The sequence below is a fragment of the Theobroma cacao genome, chromosome 9, assembly GCF_000208745.1.
Source record: "Theobroma cacao cultivar B97-61/B2 chromosome 9, Criollo_cocoa_genome_V2, whole genome shotgun sequence".
NCBI classification, from domain to species: Eukaryota; Viridiplantae; Streptophyta; class Magnoliopsida; order Malvales; family Malvaceae; genus Theobroma; species Theobroma cacao.
Genome location: NC_030858.1, coordinates 8,813,837 through 8,831,748, shown reverse-complemented (window position 1 = coordinate 8,831,748; position 17,912 = coordinate 8,813,837). Strand labels below are relative to the sequence as shown.

The 17,912-nt window shown below is 34.4% G+C and overlaps 2 protein-coding genes across 7 annotated transcripts; one reads left to right on the top strand and one right to left on the bottom strand.

Annotated features, from left to right (window-relative positions):
- Positions 6,003–11,899, top strand: LOC18588985 (CRC domain-containing protein TSO1). 5 transcript variants are annotated; one of them, XR_001929528.1, is made up of 13 exons: positions 6,003–6,227; positions 7,173–7,309; positions 7,398–7,938; positions 8,045–8,194; positions 8,344–8,987; positions 9,073–9,147; positions 9,242–9,425; positions 9,523–9,621; positions 9,722–9,788; positions 9,983–10,127; positions 10,225–10,945; positions 11,033–11,126; positions 11,217–11,899. XR_001929528.1 is itself a non-coding variant. In XM_007013764.2 (12 exons), the coding sequence occupies exons 1-11, from the start codon at positions 6,147–6,149 to the stop codon at positions 10,922–10,924; spliced, it is 2,823 nt and encodes a 940-aa protein (XP_007013826.2). In that variant the 5' UTR covers positions 6,003–6,146; the 3' UTR covers positions 10,925–10,945; positions 11,217–11,899. The 5 variants fall into 5 exon arrangements, 3 of the variants coding, with proteins under 3 accessions (XP_007013826.2, XP_017983279.1, XP_007013827.2); XR_001929527.1 differs by having other exon boundaries at positions 10,225–11,126; XM_007013764.2 differs by lacking the exon at positions 11,033–11,126.
- LOC18588984 (acyl-protein thioesterase 2) lies at positions 12,088–17,446 on the bottom strand. 2 transcript variants are annotated; one of them, XM_007013761.2, is made up of 10 exons: positions 17,189–17,446; positions 16,472–16,576; positions 16,260–16,371; positions 15,252–15,288; positions 15,036–15,105; positions 14,747–14,851; positions 14,123–14,273; positions 13,923–14,005; positions 12,685–12,778; positions 12,088–12,567 (listed from the first exon to the last, which is right to left on the bottom strand). In XM_007013761.2, the coding sequence occupies exons 2-10, from the start codon at positions 16,479–16,481 to the stop codon at positions 12,480–12,482; spliced, it is 750 nt and encodes a 249-aa protein (XP_007013823.1). In that variant the 5' UTR covers positions 16,482–16,576; positions 17,189–17,446; the 3' UTR covers positions 12,088–12,479. The 2 variants fall into 2 exon arrangements, with proteins under 2 accessions (XP_007013823.1, XP_017983331.1); XM_018127842.1 differs by lacking the exon at positions 17,189–17,446 and adding an exon at positions 16,683–16,921.

The following is a 17,912-nucleotide window of genomic DNA, read 5'->3' as shown; positions in this document are numbered from 1 at the left end:
ATTTTATAGAAAATGATTAATAGGAATGTAATTGATTTGTATGTGATTGCTGGGAATATAACTTTACAGCGTTTGTTATAACATGGGAAAGTAATGATTTAAAGAAATGTGATTACTGAAAAAATTATATTGTAGTATTTAGTTTGAAAGTACTTTATTGAGAATATAGTATAAATTTATAAAATTACCCTTATATAAATAAAAATTGACAATTAATATTTTAAAAAAAACATTATGGATTTTGATTGATTGAAATCATTCTTTCAAAAAAAAATATAATTTAGAGGGCAAGAATTTGTTTGGAATCTACCATGTACGGATGAAGTTACTAAAAACCGAATGGTTTGCATTGTTAAAATGGATTCTCCATTTCGTCAATTATGCTCTCTCGAAGTGGCCTTTTTTTTTGGAAAATCAAGTTTTGAATTTTTTTTTGAATAGCAACATTTTGTTAATGAAGGCTGATGAACCTCAAGCCACATATAAAGAGCAACAAAACACAGCCATAACAAAGGAAAGAGAACCTAAAAACAAGATGACACCCTAAAAAAAGAAGAAAACAGAGCACAACCCAGAGACAATAAATATAAGGCAAAAAAGAAAAACAACACAAAAAATTAAGCTTTAAATTAAAGAAAAAGAGAAAACAATCATTCATTCTGGGTTCATTACATGGAAAGTTTGTTTTGTTATACCTTAATTTTGTATAACATTAAAAAGTCTTTACTCAAAAGGTAGCCAACCAATCTACACACAAGAATCAAAATTTCTTTACTACATTAGATATCTTAAACTTACTCATCAACCAAAAAACAAAAAAAAACCAGAAACACACAAAAAAATGACTTAGCAAGCTCAATGATGAAGGATTTATAGTTGAAAAATTGGGGGTTGAAAAATAGAAGGAAATAGGGAAAATAATCTGTAATGAAGGATTTACACTAGAAAATTGGGAGTTGGAAAACAAAAGGAAATAGAGGAAATTATTTGCAATGAAGGATCAAGGATTCCCATTAAATATCATTGAGAACTCATATTAAAATGAAACCAAATAAGTTAGAGTGAGCGGCTAGGGTTCTTACTGTGGCAAAAAGAAAAAGAAAAAAAAGAGAGGGTTGGCTATGGGTATAATGATTTGGGAAAAAAATTTGACTTTCCTTTTACAAAGGGAATGACATTGATTTGACCTATTGTAATCACATTGTAATAAAATGACTTTACAATATATTTTAAGCAAACTAAACAATGTAAAGTGATTACATCCGATTACAATGTAAAAAATCTACAACACCTCTTATATGTAAGAAACAAGAATTTGATTTTATTTCTTTTTAATTCTTAACATTATGAGTGCGTTGGATGTAAAAACTAAAAAACCTTTATTTATTTACTTTTAGAGCTTTATAATATAGGAAACTGTAGCCTACAAGTAATTATTATTGTGACTATGAATGTATTGTTTTATTCAATTTTTTATATAGTTTTTTCTTCTTAACTGTTACAAATCAAGTGTGTTTCTTGCTCTTTTCATTTGGTTATTTGTAGTTTTTGATTCAAATGTATTTAATGTCCTTATCTTATTTATTAGTCTCCTCTTTTGCTCAAAATTGAACTTGAAATTAATTGATTAACTATGGTATAAATAAATATACGAAGGTTGTTTGATATCAAATACTTTAATTTTACACTTTTGTCGATCTAATTAAGAGTCCAATATCTCTGTGAAAATACTTGTTATTTTGATAGTTTCTGTCACGACCCGAAACTCCCCATCGGACACGTGACAACTGTCGCGACGTCCCGATAGGCACTCATTACCCCGAATGCCGATAGAAACCCTGCAAGGCTTGCATCAGCTTCAGCATCTCCCCGGTGAGCGACAGTTATTAAATCTCGCATTTCAAGAAATCATAAGTCTTTTCCAAATTAAAATAATAAAATATTATTTTTTGGCTCACAGAGGTATTTTCGTCATTTTTCTTCAAAAACACCAAAACCCACCAAAAACATGGTGTAAAAGCTAAATATGTTCATACATACTTTAAATCAAATAACTAAAGTATAAAATTACTTTTACAATGACACGTGGGCCCCCAACTAACCAATAAGATGCGAGTCTGTGAACCTACAATTTTGTCGATGTAAGGCTAACTGAAGTCCTTGATGTAATCGACTATCTACTAGCTATCCCGAGCTTGAAATGTGGGGAATTGAGGGTAGTGAGATTATAAAATCTCAGTGAGTAAACAATTACCATCAAAAGCATCTAAAGCTGAGTAGATGAAGACAATATAAAAACAATATTATATTTCAATAATGTTCATAACGCAAAATTCGTTCCGATCTATACCAAACAATTTCTTTTCATCAAAATTTCCCTGGCTTATGAGTTTCTTAAACTTGGCCCCTGCCAGAATCATTCTCGCTGGTACCTTCGTCAAGGTATCCCACTGAGACCGCTAAGGCTGTTCCATGACCCATACCCATAAACATGTTTTCACACCTGACACACAGCCGTTCCTTGGCGTTGGCTGAGTCTCACTCTCACGTGGTGGCCCGAACGTGAGGTGCACTCAAATCTTACCTCAAGAGATACTTCATCCAACATCTCCCCCCGGAGGTAATTATATAATTGGGTTATCGTACCTCTTTCATAGGCAGTCCACGAAAACCCCTACCACTGCAGTGACCGTTTAATATACCACCAGACCCATAAAAATTATAATAACATAATATGGCGAATAAAATGTAATCCAGTCTACCGAGACCAATCTAAAACTGTTCATATATTTCATACCAACCCAAAAAATTTAACCATCATGCTACCATAGTGTCATAAGCCACAATTTCAATAACATATAAAATCATAAATTTCAACACAGTCTCCATATACTCAATTTTCCCAAAATAATATTTGATTTCAAAACCAGTATAAATCTCATTTTTATTAAAAAAATATTTTAATTAGAAAACATAATATTTTATAATTTAAACTCACCATTCAATAAAAGCATCAAACAAGTATAATTACTCTAGATATTTAAGACGATAAATTGTCCACTCACAGTATTAGGAGTAGAAATACTCCCATTTTCAGTCCGCAGGTACAGTCCTTTACCCGTATCCAATGGCTCACCACCTAGCCATAATCCATGACACATATTCCAATTAAATTGTGTGTAACAGTCATAAGCTATTTCAGGCTCGATGTATATGCATGATATGATATGCAACTTATCCGACTACCGCTTAAATGTGGTGCTGACCTAATTCGGCCTATTACCCGATTAAATTGATATACGTGTCCGTTTAAACTCCAAATTAATTTTTTTCAGTTTCTATACCTCAATTGCACCCAAATTGACTTAATGTCCCTCAATGTGGTGCAATTTATCAGTCCCGACAGTAAATTACGAAAATACCCGTAGTGGGTAAAAATTCATATTTTTGCTTCGAAAATTCCTATTATTTTTCTAGGCTCATAATTCCTCAAATAAATATCAAGATCAGCAGCCAATATTCCCCTAGAAAATTTGGCATAATGGGTTTCAATGGGAGAAAGTTATTTCTCTAGCTTATTTTTACTATATTTCAATATAACCTAACTAAAATCACTTAATTCAATTAAAATCAACCAAAACTCAAGCTCAAAACTCATCCATGGAGGTTTGGCCAGCATGGGTGTCCATACCCACTTTCTAATTTTGCATGGAAATGAGAAAAAAATGCATGGGTAGTGAAAATCACAAGGAAAATCAATGAAATTTACCTTTTTAATGCTTGATTTCTTGATTTCTGTTGATTTTCCCCAAATTTTTCAGCTAGGGTTCTTATTTCTTTTCCCCCTTTTTTTCTCCTGGTTTGGACAGCTTGAAGAAGATGAGAATTCTGAAAATTTTGGCCTTTTTAAAGGCTAAAATAATATAATATTATTTTACTTATTTTTTTTTGTTTTATTAATTCCTTAAATTCTAGCCATCAATTTGTTTCCAAATTTTCATCATACACTTGTTCCACATATCCATAGCTTAGATAAAATTCTCAGACTTATCCAAAGTCTTGGTGGAGTAATTTTTGAAATTTACACTTTTATCCCCGTAAAAGTCAAAAATTACATTTTTACCCCCAAAAACTGAAAAATTGCTCATAGACATATTTTTCATCCCTTATACTCATACCATTCTCTAATTTGTCAAATGTGATCTAAATTCTCTCAAAATCTCAAATTTTGTCCGCAAGTGAAAAAATTATGATTTTGCCCCTACACTCCAAAAATCACCGGAATTAAACTTTTTCACTGCCAAACCCTCAAATTATACTCCAATACTCAAATCATACTCCAGTAAGTTAAATGGGGCCAAAAAAAATCTTTTTTAAAAATTTTCATTTTGTCTCCAAGTGGCAAATGACCATTTTGCCCCTAGAAAATTTTGGTTTGACTCTGAATTGATCATCGAACTCCGAATTACCATTTTGAGTCATCCCTGAACTGTGAAACTCTTAATTTCACCTTAAAATTCCTATTTGAACTAGTTCGAGGCTTAATCGACTCAATGGTACCATTAGGGGCAATATCGTCTTTTAACGATTTTTCGAAATTCCTAAATATGCAAACACTCGATTGAGCATGTAAATGATGTTGTAATTATTTTATAGAATAGAGTTTGACAGTTTCATTTTGAAGTATATCAAATATATTGGCATAATATTTTTAAATTTTTTGAATTATTTAAGTAAATTTAAATGTGTCTTTATTCTTCTGTTGCATCTAATTAAGTTTTTTAATTTTTATTTTAGGTCAAATTAGCTTGTATAACTAATAGTTGACTAATTGATATTAATCAAAATGCTACTTGTCATTTTATACTCACATGGCATTAAATGACTCTAATGTGGATAATGAAAAATATCATATGATTATATCATCATGCCACATCATCATCCAATATAAAATATTAATATGCCACATCACACCACGTGGTTTAGAATGACAAGAAGTATTTTGACTAATTAATCATTAGTCATAAAGGTTTATTTAATTCAAAATAAAAATAGAAAATTTTTATTAAACGTAATAAAAGAATAAAAACTTATTTAAAATTTTTAAATAATTTAAGAACTTTGTTAAATATTAGGTTAAATATGTTCTTCTTAGAAAATTAGTTGACATTCCATCATAATCATGACTTTTTTATTTTTAAAAACTCTCATAGAACTATAATCTAAATTCATGTTTCAATCAAGCATTAGCTTAGTGGTGGGTGTATGATTTTTCTACTTAAAAAGTAAAATTTATAATTATATTTTTTCAATAATATATATACATGTCCAAATTTATGTTTATGCTTTATATTAAGATACATAAATATATATTAGATCAACATTGCAGTTTTGTACTTTTCAAATTTAAATAATTTAAGACAAAATTTTCCCATTAACTTTTGATAATTACACAAATACAAAATAATAACCTGAATGCATAGCGAGTAACACACTAGTTGTGTATAAAATTGTCTTTATAGAATTCTCTGAGCAATGTCTAAAAAACACTGATTATTGGTTTTTATTTTTGAAGACAAAGCAAAAGGTACTAGTGTTAGAGCTAATAATATTTTTAAATATTTAAAAATTATAGTTTTAATATGAACAAAATATATGATTTTACTTCAATATAAAATTTGAGATAGCATTGTTGTATTTAAGTTATTTATTCAATTTTAATCAATTACTATAATTTTACATTTGTTTTTAAAAAAGTAAAGTACCTAAAGTAAATTGCAAAACGAACAAAGGTTAACATTAAAATTATCGTAAGAAAAGCAAAATAAAAAATAATGATAAAAGCAAGAAGCTGAAGAATTGATTGTTGGCCCGACCCAGTACAGCAAATAAATGAGGGCCCAGAAAATTATCCAATAGAAAGGCCAGAGGATGTTCCCGCTCGGATTTTGAATGCCCGCCCTTGTCCTCTTAGCCTACGTCTCTATTTACTCTTTCCTCTAAAAGAAATTAAAATAAAAAGGAAACTAAAAACGAAAAAAATGTTGACAAAATTTCAACATCAAAATTCAAGAGGTTAAAAAAAAAAAAAAAAGGAAAAAAACACAGAGAAATGCAGAGACTGATTAGGGTTAGGGTTTCAAAGCATGGATTCTCCTGAACCTTCTAAAGCCCCAATTTCCTCTTCTTCTGCTGCAGCCTCTATTTCTGCTTCTTCCCCAGTTCAAGTAATTTTTTTTTCCTTTTTACTCTTGTATAGTTTTTATTCCCTTAATTGATATAACTTGTGCTGTTACTTTATAGTGTTCTTACCATTTCTTGTATTTTCAGATCTCTTTCTAAGTTTTTTTTTTTTAAAGAAAAAACTTTTTTTGTTTGGATTTTAGATGGTATTTTTGTAAATTTGCTGCTGGTGATATTTTTTCAGTTTCAGTTTTAGATTTGTGTTTTGGGAGGTTTTGTTTGTAAATGTGGTTAAGGTTTGTAGGTGTTAGTGAACATAAAATGTTTGGTTAAGTGACATTTTAATTATATTGGGAGAGTTGTAATTTGAAGTGTGTTTGACTAGAATTCCACTAATTGGATGGGTTTAATTATCTGGGTATTGGTCTTTTTTCTTTTTTTTTTGTGAGGGATTGGGAGGTTCATTTCAATGGAGTGGTAAAACACTAAACTTTGTATAAAGATGTGACTGTTCTTTAATGGATGATGGCTTGGATTTGAAGTAGATTTGAATTTATCTTTTATTGAAGCTATTTTGTCATTGGAGGTGTCTTGGAAAACAAAAGTTTCTTTGATGAGTAAATGCTGCTTGGTTCTTTAACTTATTGCAGTTCTAGATTTTGCACATTGTGATGATAATTGTGTTTTGCACAATGTGATGATAATTGTGTTTCATTTAGTTTGCTCCATTAATTGTTTAATTGTATGCTGACCTTGGTTACCGAGAGAGGAGAATGGTTTGAAGGCAATTATTATGCGCTTTATGGTATGACATGAATAATAATGTTACACTTGATATTGGTTAAGTCCATTACTTTGCAGCTGTCACCTTACATTCCTTCTTCCTCCCATTTCTTACCTAGCTAACTGTATAGCCTTTACAATTGGATGTCATTTCCATTATCATGATTTCTAGAATTCTTATATATCATTGTTCACTTTGATTTCAGGAATCCCCTTTTTCCAATTACATTAGCAGTCTATCTCCTATAAAGCATGTCAAGGTGCCACATGTAGCTCAAGGGTTCCTGGGACTTAATTCTCCCCCTCTTGTATTTACATCCCCACATATAAATACACTTAGAAGGTTTGTCATCCCTTGGATTTTGGCTTTATTGTTTTCTGCTTGAATGGCTTCTTTCATTAACTCTGATTGCATGAAACCTTTTGCCCAGGCCGCAGTCATCCAGTGTGGAAGTATCTCAAAATGGTGAAGGAGATAAGAAAAATATAGATGGTCCTGGTAGTTTGGAAAGATCTGTTTCTGAATTGCAGCAGGGCTTGATCACTGATATTAAGAAGGAGGATGATACCAAGGACTCTGTGTCGGTCCAACCGAGTAGTTCCTCTGGCTGTGTTGATGAATACTTGGCTGATCCTGTGGAAGCAGACTGTGCAAACTCTGAATATTCCATAAACTTAAATTGCAAAGAATCAAAAAATGCGTTTCAATCATCAGTAAATGGTTTACTAGAAACAAAGAATTTAAAATTTGCTGGCAAAAATGATGTGGGGAGGGAAATTGATGCAGCCCAATTGTTGTCAGGGCAGAGTGAAGAAGGCCTTGAAAGAAAGTTAACCTCTAATGTCAAGCCAGTGAAGATTGAAGATGAGCAACATGCTGGTCAAGTGAAATCTGATGAATGCCCCGAATTTGGGTCTGACATGTTTGATCTTTCTTCTCAGGGAAAAGAATGCAAAAACTTGGATGCTCAGGTAATGTTTGATTTCTGTCTTCCTGCATCAAGTTTGGAATAGCACCATGTATATTAGGAGATAAGGTATGCATGTTTCAGTTCTTTTTTTTTTTTTTTTATGGCAGAAAGTAGTAGAGGACCATGAGGATAGATGTGATGGTTTCCTTCAACTGCTGCCTGGATCTTTGCAAAGGGTTCAGGAATATGAAGATTTTGCTGAACATTTTGAAGGAGTTGCAGAGGTTACAGTTGATAGCATGACAAATGATCTTGAGGTATAAAAGGATTTGAAGTAGCTGTGATGTAGGGAAATCAAAATTAGACTAGTGGATTGTATGGTGCTCTTTAATTTTTTTTTTATTTTGGTTATTAAATGCTGCTAGGATTTTCCTTTTGCAATAGAATAATTACATAGTCAATGTAGGCTAGCGAACACCAACGTGGCATGAGTAGGCGTTGCCTTCAATTTGGAGATGCTCAGCCAGAAGCTACAGCAAATTGCAGCAGTTCAAGTCTAGCAAATGATATGATCACTTCAAGATCAGTTGCTACAACATCAGAAACAGAGGGTTTGGGTTTGTCTCATGTGGATTTAAGTGTTATATCAAGAAAGAGGCAACTAGTTAACTTGTCCCAATTAGCGATAAACATGATTCCCCAGCACTATGGTGAAAAGTCTTCCTTAACTGTTTCCAAGCCATCAGGTATTGGCTTACACCTAAACAGCATTGTTAATGCTATACCAATGGGTCGAGGTGGAACTGCAAGCATGAAATTGGCAGTGGATTCTATGGGTATACAGGGGATAAAATCAGCATCTGTTATGAGCTGTCAGTCAATGGAAAACATGCAGAGTTGCTCAGATGCATTTGAGAAAGTATTGGCTGCTCCTCAGGATGGAACACTTGAAGCAAAGGCTTGTATGATTCCAGGTTCTGCTGCTTCTGAATCACTCTGCACCATGGAATCGATTGAGTGTCAGATGACTCTACACAGAAAGAGGGAGCTTAGCTCGGAGCATGGAGATAGTAATGAGATGTTTAACCAACAAAGCCCCAAAAAGAAAAGGCAAGTTTTGTGATTCTTCTTGCAGATTTGGTAGTTCTAAGTTTCTCTCTATGATCAGGACCATTAATATTTTATGTTTCTTTAGGAAGAAATCATCAAACAGCACTGATGGTGAGGGTTGCAAGCGTTGCAATTGCAAGAAGACCAAATGCTTGAAACTGTAAGTGACTTCTGTTTTTTCATGGTTGAAGTCCATATATATATCTGTATTAGGGCAATATGTGCTTATTTTTTCCTTCTTTGTTCCTTTGCAGCTATTGTGATTGTTTTGCTGCCGGAATCTATTGTGCTGATCCTTGTTCCTGCCAAGGTTGCTTCAACCGACCTGAATATGAAGATACAGTTCTTGAGACACGTCAACAAATTGAATCCCGTAATCCACTAGCATTTGCCCCCAAGATTGTACAGCCAGTCACCGAGTTTCCAGTAACTAGCAGGGTATAAAACAGCTCCCCAGCTCAAAAACAGAAACACACCTTTTGCCTTGGTTTTTGTTTTAATTTAGTAATTTTATAATCATATTTTTCCTCCATAGGAAGATGGAAACTGGAAGACACCATCCTCAGCAAGACACAAAAGAGGGTGCAATTGCAAAAGGTCAATGTGTCTGAAAAAATATTGTGAATGCTATCAGGTCTGGTATTTATTGCTGCCTGAATCATCTGTCACACTTACCATGTCATCTCTTTTAGTATATTGTTGCTGGTCTTATGAATCTTCTTTATATTGAAAAGGCTAATGTTGGTTGCTCCATTGGATGTCGATGTGAGGGGTGTAAAAATGTCTTTGGCAAGAAAGAAGGTGAGTTTTGCAAGAAATATCATTAAGAATGTTGTCTCTTGATGCATTCTAGTCTTCATCTCCAAAACTAGAAAGTTGAGAAATATGCTCTCTCCTTCCAACATCTTTTAAGGGTCTAATTTTGGGCTGAAAATTAGTATCTTTTGGTGGGTAAGAATTAAGTATCAATGTTATTTTTATTGCTGTGTTTACAGACTATTGTGTGACTGAAGAGATAGTGAACAGAGGTGGTGGGGAGATATCAGAAAGCACAGTGGCAGCTAAGAAAGATTTCTTGAATTCTGACTTGTGTGATCCACATTATCTTACACCTCTGACACCTTCATTCCAATGCTCAGAGTAAGATTTATGATTGTGATGTCCTAGTATCATTCAAGGAAAACTATATATACCAATACAACTACTTTATTTGCTGATTACTTGCTTTTCTCTTCAGCCATGGAAAGAATGCACCCAAATCCAGACTTCTTTCCAGGAGATGCCTTCCATCACCTGAGTCTGATCTTACCGTCTTAGCAAAATCGCCAAGATCTCCAAGAACTTCTGATAGCAATGACATGCTTCTGGAAACAAGTAAAGAAAATTTGGATGTTGGTTCTTACTGTGAGGGAATCAATTACAACAACGCAGATGTGCTTGGCAATGAATGCCATCACACTCCACTTCCAAATCATCCCTCAATTATTTTAGGTTCCACATCATCCAAAGCACGGGAATTGACAAGTCTTTCACGATTCCCATTGGGCCCTAGAAGCGGTTGTCTCTCTTCAGGGGGTTCCCTTCGTTGGCGTAGTTCGCCTATTACGCCCATGTCTTCTTTAGATGGGACTAAGAATCTTCAGGGGCTTGACTCTGATGGACTTTCTGACATTTTGGAGGATGATACACCTGAGATATTGAAAGACACATCTACACCCAATAAGTCTGTGAAAACAAGTTCTCCAAATGGCAAGCGAGTTTCACCTCCTCACAATTTGCTACAGCTTGGGTCAAGCTCTTCAGGGCCATTAAGAAGTGGCCGTAAGTTCATATTAAAAGCTGTGCCTTCTTTCCCACCTCTCACTCCCTGCATTGATTTAAAAGGCAGCAGTAATCAGAATAGAAGCAGTTGCCAAGAAAATAGTAGCAATGATTAATTTTCAAACCTGCATTTTGGAGTAAGTTGTTGCGTTTTACTGACCCCTTATTATGTGCATTTTTTAGCCAAATCACTGACTTATGCTAGGTTTTGCTACATTGTGCAGCATACTGCATTAGGTTACTTTCATGTTGGATTGTTGTACTTGAGCTTTAGAGAGCATTGAGCACCTTGCTTTTAAAGTTTCATAACTTTTTAAGGTTTGGCATATTGTCTTTGGAACTTTTCAAGTAGCGTTTTACCATTTTATATTCATGATTATTGCCATCATAATTCTTTTTGGTATACAGGTACTAGAGCGGCCACATTTTTAGAGCATCGAATAAATACCCGGAATGATGGCCTCGTGATCCCTAGTCTTCCTTTCTCTGTTTATCTCCGTTGCTTGTCAGTCTTTTCGTTCGTTTGGATGTTTCTAATGCAAGCCACTTATGGTTCATTCCTCATGATTAGAGGAAGGACTCGCCAAAGCCCAAAGGTGCTGCCGTTCAACCCAGCAACAAAAAAAAAAAAATTTATCAACACTGATGTCCGCATTTCTTTCATCTTTTTTAATGAGATTATCGAAGCTAATGTTGAGTAAGCCTTTGTTGTCCTTCTGTCAAACCTTTATGTAAGAGTGCGCCATTCTATCATCATTGTTATATTTGCCGCTGGTAAATTACTTACGTGCAACATACTGGTCATTAATTCAACCATATACAATTTGCCTCTGAATCCGAAACCATGAAGGGGAATGTACTAATGTTATTTTGCGGCAATGATGAAAGCAATGGATCCAAAATTATTACTACAATTTTCTCCCAACTCGAAGACCGAAGAACGGAGGACTGCAACCGTGATTTAAACTCCACCGGCTGGGGAAGACCTTTACCTGGTTGACTTGGGTTAATGATTGTGTCGGCTATTTCTTGTACATGGGTATTCTGCAAGTGTAAATACAATGTAGCCTAAGCGCTTTACAAAGTAGGTACATGAATTGTTTATAGGTCAATGGAAGCTAGAGGTAGAGACAACCTCAAATTCCTATACTTCCCCAAACAACATAAAGCCAAAGATTAAGCATTGTTAGTTAGATCCATTACTTGAGCCAAGTTTGGCTTTGATAATAAATGAGTCTACATGACATGTGGCATATATGACCACACAACGGTATTCAAGTAGGAAAGAAATGAATCCATCCAATTCCAGCTTTTATTATGTACTTAAAATACATAAAACGCAGGACAGCCTTATAATTGGGGTACATAATTCAACCAAACCAAAATTTCCTAGATTGAGAGAATGGCAGTACAACTCCCATCCACTCCAACCGAATGAACAAAATTTACCACCGCCAACTCCTAGCAGCCAGTCAACCAAAATATAACTCATGGCGAGAAAGTTTATTTAGGAAAGCACGATAGATAGGGAATGTTTAGTAGAAAAATGCAGCTATACCATATACCCCACACCAAGCATCTATCAAGAGTACCTCTTTCTAATCCTTACACATAAGTCTGATTAAATTCCTTCTTCTCTATCTCCACATTGCCAGACCAACTTATTTGATGTCACGATCGTGACCCCTGAAGACCCAACCTTGCAGTTAGCCAATTGCAGACTTCATCAGTTTCTTCTGGGATTGTATAGTGACCGAGCCTGCGCAGCATATTAAGCATTTTTAATTGAACTCTAGAATACATGAGTTGTTTCTGAGTGTGTTGTGTGTGTATGCGTGTCTGTGTGGTTCTTGATGAAGTGGGGCCAATTAAATACCCATTATAGGTTCTAAACATGAGATTCCGGAAACCAACTGAATTTAAGGCCTGTGCTGATTTCTCTCCATGTTTGTATGCAACCACATCATCACCTGCAGCAAAACAAAAAAAAAAAAAGTCAACTATATCCGGAAGAAGCAAATTCTTTTATGGCACCATGACAAGGGTAGACACCAAGGCAGTTAAAAGTCTAGGGCATAGTAGGTGCAAGTTAACCTCTTGCCAATATTGACTTAGAATCTTATTTGACGTACCTGCATATCTTAAAACTTTAGGATTTTTAATTTAAATAAATTTATCAGAGAACAAGAGAAGGAAAGATGAGAATAATGAGATTAAACCTAACAGCAGCCTTTCTTTTGCAAAGTGTGCTAATATACAATTTTGAGTACATTAATTTGAAAGCAAAATGATTTCACAACCACTAGCATCAATATATTTTATTCAACTAGTTTATTGCTTATTAAGTCACAATGAACATAAAAGATAAGCAGTAAACCACTATTTTACCAGATGATGCAGTCTGATAAAGCAACCAGCATCATATCAAGATTTTAATGCTAAAGTAAACTTCTATATCATTGATGAAGAAATAGACTTATAAGTGAAACATGCATTTCTATTAGCTGAAGTGGTGAGACATGAAAAATGAACTACATAATTGAGTGTAAAGTATGCACAGAGCCAAATTTAGAAATTTCTGTAGTTTAAGCTAAGTAAGAACATTGAACAGTAAGAGCAGTAAAACAATTAATAAGATAATTACTATTACCATATATGAGATTCCAACAAAGGCTATGTTACAGTGCACATGAAATTATATGCTTGTACAGTACTGTGGTTCAACATCCCAATTTAATGATAAGTTTTCTATGCTTCTCAGAATTGGCAAGCTATTGGATAGTTATGGCTCCCTCTTTGTTTGTATGTGCATGTGTATACGTATGCACTTGCACATATACTTATTTCCTAGACTTCTCTACATGACTTAAATAGTACAAGATATGCAAGTGTGTGACCACATTATAAGAGAAGACTGAAGCATTCTATCAAAAACTCAAGATCTCTTTTGATCTCTTGATACCTATAAATGGTTTACTTTGAAATTACCAAGTGATGACATTATTTGGACCTGGCATCTTGCCTAAGACCCCTCTACATGACTTAAATAGAGTAAGATACGTCATTTCTTATACTGAAGATTTCTGTCAAAATTGTCCAAAAGAGTAAAAGTACCTAAGCCGTGACACAGCAGAATGGGCAAGGATGCAGCACGCCTCACTGCCTGGATTGATCCTTCCATCTGGTTCCTCAAGGTCCTAAAAATAATAGCTATAGAGCTGAATGAATTGCATATAAACAAAGTACGAAAGTAGTAGTGTTTACATAAATAAGGGTACATGAGTTTCTATGTGCTGTATCTGTACAGTTCAAACCTTGAACAGGGAAGCCAACCACTTAGACCAACAACTGCACTTAAGTTAACCGGATACAGGTTTCCATTTCCATATTTCCCTAATATGTGGCAGGTTGCAGAGTAGAGAGCAGTTGCAGCACCCATACTAAAGCCACCTATTCCAAGTTTAACTGCACAATAATCATAAAATTCTTTTTTGAGTCTCCATATCTATTGTAAGAGAGAGCACAACCACCAACACAAAGCGCACCCCACACCCACCCTCTCCCCCCACCCCCCCCAGAAAAAAAAAAAAAAAAAAAAAAAAAAAANCCCCCCCCCCCCCCCAGAAAAAAAAAAAAAAAGAAAAGAAACAAAGTGTAGATAAGAGGTCATATAAATGGATTCAAACACTTCTTGAAAATTGTTCAACTTTGAGGTGGATGCATCATAGCAACCACAGAAGTAAGTAAACTGGGTTTTTTTTTTTAAAGAATATAGTCAAGAAAATTACATAAACCATCAGAACTATCTGTTCTGATGATATACTTGCTCAAGAATATTAAACCTCCTGACATTTGAATTGTTTGCATGTCCATAGAGCAGTTAAATTTATGACTAAAGGTTTAAGATTTCAGAAGGTCGCTAAGAATAAAAAACATACTATTAGCAGGCTCTGTTGACAACAGATTGGCGACATGTGCTGCTGAAGCATCTAAACCCTCCAAATCATCAGGACCATCTCCTGAAAGATCTCCCACATCAAACCCTGAAACACATTACAGAAGCTTAGTTTATCTTTTTCAGCATTGCGGTAATTTTAGAAAATACTTGAAATTCATTTGGACAGAGGGCACAGCAAATTGTCAAATATAACCTTGAGGATGCACCTGTCAGCTTGATTTTAGAACAAGAACTAAAGAAAATAGCTGTTCCGAGGAATAAAATCTTACATGCAGTACAAGGATGTCCACCAAATATTGCCACTGGCCTGGTAGGAGCAGTTGGACAAATCCACTTAATCTGCAACATTAAATTTCAACAGAAACATATGATCAGTTGTCTGTAAATGAAACTTTCTACTCAATCAGAAATTAGGGGAATCACTAAGCATGTTGCATTTGCATATATACAAGACACTGAGTAATTTGAAAAAATTATTTCCTTACATTTGGAAGGGGTAGGGTTTCCAAGAGCTGAGACCAGCTGCAGAACAAAAACAAAAAAGGGAGATATCCATCTTAGTCACCATTAGATACCCTAAAAAACTTTTGAAACTCTTTAACATTCTGAAATAACAGACCAGAACCCAAGTTCAGAGAAGTTGCCAGCATTATGATATATTTTAAGAATCTCCCATTAACATTTGGAAATAATGGTGCAATTCATACTAGATAACAATAGAAACATCTTAATATAATTTCCTCTTACTAATTTTAGGAAAACAAAAGCTGATTACTTAATCATCAATGTTAGTATATCTTTAAATAATAATAGAACTTGGTCTGCAAAATTGGAAGGACAATCAAGGTAGTCCAGAAGTGGTCCCCTATTCTTAGTCCTGGCATATACAGTTTTCAGATTTGAGGCTGTCCCATGTAGCTTAGAATCCTTAGAGGAAATGCATATAAACAACTAACCCTGTTTTATTAAAGTTTAGAGCTATATGATCTCTTCCATCAAATCAATCATTATGGGAATCTTCTGGAGAGGGGCATAGAGCTCAAGTTATTAAACAAAATACTTCTCCTCTGGAACAGGACAAAATGTTGACATTTTGTGTCTCCTTTTCTTTTGCTTTCCAGGAAGAAAACAAGTTCATTATTCTTGCACAAGGCAAATGCCTAAGATCAAAAGAAGGACTTAAATTTCACCTTGTGGCACAGATGAAACAGGTATAAAGATGGACTAAACACCACAACCTAGTTGATAATTGATGGCTCAAACTCTTAATGGTGCAAATTGTCAATCCACACTTGTCGTAGAATGGAAAAAAAGGGATTAGAATAAGCAAGAAAATTATAGCATGTATCCATTAAAACTGCTGATTCCCATAATCAACTAGGTTGTTTCCCACTTGATACAAAACCATCAGCTAATAGTTTGATCTTAAAACCATGATCAAAGAAATGCTAATGCTAGCAAGGACAAACATCAGTAAAGTCTAGCATTTATACCTTGAGCCCTTGTCACCAAGACCATGCAGCCAAATTATTGTAGCCTGGTGGTTCCCTTTAGGTCTGACCACATGGGTCCTCCCAAACTCAAAAGTTCTAGTAGTTCCACTACCTGAAAAAATTGCAACTAAAAAGGTAAGAACTAAAATACTCAGAATGCTAAAAGAAATATCAATAATTACTTCATAAGAAAAATAATAATAAAGACTGACCAGAGCTCATAGTAGAGTTACTAATTGTAGCTATTTTTTTCTTATTTTTCCAGCAGCAGAACTACACTATGCAGAATGCTTGTAGCAATGGTGTCGACTAAGTTCCTGCAATGAAAATGAACTAGAAGTGACCATCTATATTTATAAGCATAGGAAAGGGTGGAAATGGAAAACAACCCATCAAACTAAATCAGCTACGACTCTTGCTTACACCGGTTACACACTGTCTGAAAGCCTTTGTAAAAAACTATATCAGAAAGTGAAAGGCACCCAAGAACGGTTGAGAGAGAGAGAGATAATGAAAGGGACAAATAAAAGCCTCAGCTCTTCATGAACAAAAGAATCCACAAACAGACGAAAGAAAATGCATTAAAAGAAAGTCTTTCAGATTACAAATTTGCAATGCAAAGACAGAAAAGAGAATCAATACTTGCGGACAGTGGGCATTCCCAGTAAAGCACTTAAAAATATACAACTACAGAATATATGACCACACAAATAAAATAGACAAAGTCAAAAAGATGACTGATTTATCTAAAAAGAAAAAGAAAATCAAGAAATAAATGATCTTCTCTTTTACATATATATTTTTAACATCCATAGATACCCATAAAGATGTTAACTTGCTGAATGCAGTGAAAAGATCTGATGGAAATAATAAGATTGAATAAGAAGAAAAGTGGGGTTTAAGCTTTTAAGCTTTATATGGAACCAAACCTGGTGTGCAACAAACAAACCCCAAAAGCATAAAATCTTTCCTTTTCTCTTTATTTGTTTCCCCTTTTCTCTTTGCTTTCTTTCTTTGCTTCGTTCAACTTTCAACTTTTGAACTTTCCTTTTGTTTTTGTTTGTTCACATTACAGTCCACAGGCACATATAGGGAAGCTGAAATGGTGGGGAGTTCCAAAAACCTGGTCATTTCCTCATTAGGCAAAGACTGAAATGCCCTCCAGATGTTTGCACTTTCTTCTCCAATGTTATGTAATATGAAAATGGCAAAATCGGTGTTGTGTTTTCCTTTCGCAAACCAAAAGTTGGAAATTAACAAGCGCTAGAAACTGTAGTGAAAAAACTAGGGAACCGGCTTTCACATGTTCTACAAAAGAAAAAAACAAGGAAGAAGACAGAAGGGATTCAGTAAACATAAAATAACAGAAGACAAATGAGCTAATAAAATACTACCATAGCATAGTAACATCATGTGGAATTGTTCGAAAATGACTTTGGGTAGTGTTTATTATTGAAGTTTAAGGAAGAATATTGCATAAGTTTGGACCAATATGATGTTGGTTTAACACTCTTCATCTCCAAACTGTGATTTAGGTATATTTGATATGGTGTAAAAGTTATGTATGTTGATCACAACACAAGAAGTAAGAAGAGATGGGCAATGGGCAATATGGTCTGTGATCGAATGTCAATGATCAAAGTGATTTGGGTA